The following is a 5,398-nucleotide window of genomic DNA, read 5'->3' on the forward strand; positions in this document are numbered from 1 at the left end:
CGTGCCTAGTGTATTCATACCCAAGATCAAAAGTTGTGCCGTGACGCTTTAGCTGTATTGGTTTGGTGATCCCCTGGAAATTTTTGCCGAGACCTTTGCCAGGCTCATACCCTGTCCATACAAATATGCCTTCTATCTTACTGCTCTGGCATTTGTCCTTTTCAATTGTGTTGACGCGCTCGATGCGATGGTATGTTTCTCCACCCAACATTCTTCTATTCTCGATGACCGGAACAGTTTGACTTGTGTAAATGGGATTACTTCGGTCCCCACGGATGATCACTTCGTAATGGTTCCATTCAAACTTCACGACCTGATGTAGAATAGAAGCTACGGTCCCTGTGGCATGTATCCAAGGTCGTCCCAACAATAAGTTGTAGGTAGCAGATATGTCCAACACTTGAAACTCAACATCAAACCAGGTTGGGCCCATCTGCAGGCTGAGGTTGGTTTCCCTAGTTGTGACTCTTTGAGACCCATCAAATGCTTTCACATTGATACTTCCTGCTCGTATCTCATGCAGGCCTTTACCCAATCTTTTTAGAGTAGTTATTGGAGATATGTTAAGACTCGAACCCCCATCTATCAGGACTCTAGCAATGAACTTATCCTTGAACTGCACTGTGATATGCAATGCCCTGTTCTAACTTAGTCCTTCTGGTGGTAGCTCGTCTTCATGAAAAATGATCTTGTGTCTTTCCAACACTTGTCCTACTATATTGGCCATCTCTCCACCGGTAATGTTGTCGAGTACACAAGCCTCATTCAACACTTTCATCAATGCGTTCCTGTGTGCCTCTAAATTCTGCAGTAGTGATATAATGGATATCTGAGCAGGGGTTTTGTTCAAACGATCAACCACAGAATATTCCCTTGCTTGCACCTTTCTCCAAAGATCATCTGGGCCGATTTCAATGATGGGCTGCTTGGAAGTGGCTTCCTTACTTATTCCCCCCAGATGCTCTGGCGTGTAAACCCTACCAGTTCTGGTCATACCTTGTGCTGCACCAGTTTCTTCCATTTTCCCCTTTTCTTTCCTTCTTGCTTCTGCAACATAATCCCATGGAATAGCTATAGACTTATAAGATGGTGTAGGTGCTACCATCAAAGAGAAGGGTGTTGTTACTTCAACCTCAAACGGAGTTGGTGCAGCTACCTCAACTTCAATTGGTGCCTGAGTTTATACCATGATAGGTGTGAGAGTGACTGGAGATATTTAAGGATTATCCCCTTCTTGAATAAGTGCAATTGACCCCTCTGAGTCCCATTCTTCGTCAGTCTCTATCATGTTTTTCCTTCCGCCCCTATGATCCGGGAGAGGATTGTTATGGACATTGTGTGCAGCCTCCATTTCCTATATGACTTTGGTGTCAATTAATGTTTGAATCTTATTCTTCAAAGTACGACACTCATCAATAGTATGACCTTTCATGCCTGAGTGATAGGCATATATCTTATTTGGATTGACCCATAGAGAGGAATTTTCCATGGCGACAGTGGGAATGGGAGTGATATAACCAGTAACCTTGATTCTCTCATACAATTGGTCTACAAGTTCAGCAATTGGGGTGCATTGTCTGGGTGGTCTGCAGTCAAAATTTGGTCTAGGTTTTTGGTAGTTTTGGCGAGCTGGTGGTGAGTGGTAGTATGCGGGTTGGGTGTTATATGTATGGTAAGTGGTGGCAGGTTGTTGGTATCTGGGAGGTGAAGGCTGATATGTGGGTGGTGGTTTTTGGTATGTGAGAGGAGACTTCAGACCTTGGACTACCATCACGGCCCCTACTTCTTTCTTTTTGGATATACCCCCTGACTGCAACGGTTTATTCGTAGCCTATAATTCCTCAAAATTAGTTACCATTCCACTCTTGATCCCTTCTTTAATCCTTTCCCCCAATTTGATGATGTCGAAGAATTTATGATTCTCGATAACCATTAACCTTTCGTAGTATTGTGGATCCTAGGACCGGACGAAGAACTTGTTCATCTGCTCTTCTTCCAATGTCGTTCTTACTTTTGCAGCTTCCGATCTCCATCGAGTGGCATACTCGCAGAAAGTCTCTATTGGCTTCTTCTTCAGATTCCGGATATATAAGACATTTGGCGCATTCTCCGTATTAACCCTGAACCGATCCATGAAATCTGATGCCATGCTTACCCAGCTAACCCACTTCTTTGGATTTTGGCTGATGTACCATGATATGGCGTCTCCAGTGAGGCTTCTCATGAACCATTTCATGCGAATCCTTTCATCTTTTCTAACTCCTACGAGCTTGTCACAATATGTCCTTAGATACACCTTTGGGTCACCTGTTCCATCAAACATCTCGAACTTGGGAGGTTTGTAACCCTCCGGCAGTTCTACGTCTGACTGAATACACATATCTTCATAGTTCAAACCCTCAATGCCTTTACCCCCTTCGACACCCTGGACTCGGCTTGTGAGTTTCTTAAGTTCCTCTACCATATTCTTGATGAGCAGGTCCTTCTCGATTGATTCTGGTGTGTATGGGGTTTGTTGAGTTGTGTGAGGTAGAGTTTCTATGTATATGGAGTTACTTTGGTGGATACCGGGGATTTGGGTGTAGTGATGATCATTGATTGAGTTCTGCGGATCAGGGGTAGGTTGCAGTGTATTTTGAGGAGTACGATAGGTAGTAGTTTGTGGATACTGAGTCGGAAAATGTTGGTGTTATGGAGGAGTTGGCACTGGTGGAGGGTTAGGATTTTGAGGAGGTGTGGCGCATTGATGAGGTGCGGGAGGTTTTTGTGGATGTTGGTTTGGTGTGTTTTGAGGATGTGTTGGGTTTTGGGCATTATGTTGGTTAATATCCGGGACGTTTAATGTGAGGGAGAGGTTTGCCAAGTTGCGGACCTACTCAAGTTCCCCTTGCAATTCCAGTATTTTCTGCTCTAACCCAAGAACCAAATCATTTTGTGCCGGATTACTCCGACCATCTGAAGTTTCAACATTTTCTGCATGCACAGCGTTACCTTTCCTGATACCACTCATGTCATCCATCTTAGCATTTCCCTTAGTTTTAGGATCACTTCAATGAGGAGGAGGTGGAAGGGCCTTTGGATCTGGTATGATACGCTGATGATGCTAGTATGCAAGAACCAACCTTGGGGGATGGGAATAATCAAAAGAAAGAAAAGCAAAAAGGTAAACAAGTCAGTAGGGGATTTTGGAAGGATATTTGTATTATTTAAACATGTATTGCGGAATTATAAATTCGTGTCCTAATTTTAGGGACCTCATTGTGCCTGAGGTAGGCCTAGCGACACATGGATTTGGAGAAACTTGATGCCGATAGCTGCTGCATTTCATTAATGTAATGAATAGATCAAACCTATAAAATGACAATAATTAAAAGAGTTGCTAGTGGCATTTGCCTTATTACAATCAATTTCTAAAACGACTCTAGAAAAGCAAATAAACAACAATTCTATTATATTTGGTCCCGGAGGGACCCTCTCTAAGCTTGGCCTTCATGGCCCCATCAGTCAGATTCCCCAGGTCACGCATGTCCAACAACAGATATGCCATTTCTAGGTGTCCTCCTTCATTGCACTCTGCATTCTGACAATCCACGATCCTTTTCCTCATCTTCCCTTAAAGTTGCATCAGACCCTGCTCTAAGTACTCCAACCTCTCTATTGATTTTGTAGAAACTTACCTCTATTCATTGATTGATTCCATGTCTATCTTGTGTTGTTCCAAATGTCTAGCTTCATACTCAAGGATTCTCTTGCACAACATCTTGTATTTTACTTGTGCTTCAGCAGCATCGTCTATGACCATGTTTCCTCGATCGATCCCTGGCTCGACTTCACCTGCTATGTCATCATCCAACCATGATAGGTAGATATACACATGAACGGCGTGGTACCGATCTGGTTCGATGGTATCCTTTTCCACAATAATCTTCAGATGCCACATGTGTTGGGACTCACACTTGAATGGAATGGCACCACCCTGAAAGTCTACTTTGTAGTGAACCATCTTAGAAACTCATGGTATGACTTGTTTTCTCCCAACCTGTCTCATGAACCTGATAGGAGCATAAGGATAGATACCTCTCAACCCGATCAGCAGTAAGTGAGGAACATCCCAGGACTTGATGATGAACTCGCTAGTAGGGAACCACTCGAACATTCAATGGACCTTGTCATCAGTCAAATTTCTAAAGAAGTTTACTCAATCCACAGCGTTTTCCGGTTCTGCAAACCTGTCTGGGATGAAAGTTATTCTTTTTGGATGGTGAAAGGCTATGTGGTCATTCCATATTTGAAGATGCTCCAACAACCATATTTGCAGTAACAAATTACAACCATCAAAATGTCTGATTCCCTTCTTACAATGGTCCAAAGCTCGATATATCTCTGCCACGTTCATTGGAACAATAGTGTAAGTTTATCCCTCAATCCCTTCCATTAAGGTCTTGCGAACCATAACCAAATGAGTGTGAAATCATGTCTCCTTGAATTGGAAATACTATCATACCCAAAAAACAGACGATGAACATAAAAACCCGACGATGAGTCCAGCCCAGGGAAGTGATGGCAAACTCATCATGATAGATATGGTAGGATGTGTTGTGCCCATAACACTCGTAGAGGAAGTCGAAAGGTATGTAGGACTTCTTTAGGCAGTCTACCTCGTTATTCTTTCTAAGACCCATCATTTTCAAAAATCTCCTAGAAGTATGATTTTTCGGTACCAGCAGACCAGGGCTATCCCAGGGTAGCCCGGCACAACCTTCTATTTCCTCAAGAAGGGGAGTCATCTCTATGTTACCAAAACGGAAAGCAGCCCTCTTTTCATCCCAAAACATAGTAGTGGCCTCGATCACTACATTGTTTGGATGAATGTACAACATAGAAGGTAAATTTCCAAGAATTCTTTTCACATGGTTCTTGTCGCTTGGCGAGAGATTTTCCCACCAGTATAGCAATAGAGGTGAGATACTTTGGACCATGCTGAACCTGGGTACTTCGTGCCTCATTTCTGCAAAATAAATAAAGTTAGCCCTGCCCCCTCCCGGTTTGACTACTTACGCATTAATGATTAGCATATCGGCATGTTTTCTCTATGGAAATCCCGATGGACTTTGGACAAGGCTTTCCTTAGAGAGTTATTATGCGGACAACATTCTAACTCATGCTAGGTTTGGACATGATTCATGCACAGTTAACATCATAGTAGGGTTTTCTATTGAAGTCTAGACCGGTACCCTCAAGTAGACAACTTGAGAGGGTAAGACACGAAACCGTCGACTGCACAGCTGATCAACTAGTTTTACCGCAAATAAGCCTTCCCAAATTTAAAAAGGGTAACATAGGAAGAGCGCGGACACTCATCAATTACCGCTATGGTATTAATTGCGCACGAGTGGAA

At 43.1% G+C, this 5,398-nt stretch overlaps 1 protein-coding gene across 1 annotated transcript; it reads right to left on the reverse strand.

The window, feature by feature from the left end:
* Positions 1 to 1,957: 1,957 nt before the first annotated feature.
* On the reverse strand, positions 1,958 to 2,464 carry LOC138906354 (uncharacterized). The gene has a single exon (XM_070194917.1). The coding sequence runs from the start codon at positions 2,462 to 2,464 to the stop codon at positions 1,958 to 1,960; it is 507 nt and encodes a 168-aa protein (XP_070051018.1).
* Between the last annotated feature and the right edge of the window lie 2,934 nt (positions 2,465 to 5,398).

The sequence above is a fragment of the Nicotiana tomentosiformis genome, chromosome 1 (assembly GCF_000390325.3).
Source record: "Nicotiana tomentosiformis chromosome 1, ASM39032v3, whole genome shotgun sequence".
NCBI lineage: Eukaryota > Viridiplantae > Streptophyta > Magnoliopsida > Solanales > Solanaceae > Nicotiana > Nicotiana tomentosiformis.

Excerpts from the sequence above, each read along its gene's own strand:
- LOC138906354 (XM_070194917.1), bottom strand. The coding sequence starts at position 2,464 with ATGGTAGAGGAACTTAAGAAACTCACAAGCCGAGTCCAGGGTGTCGAA.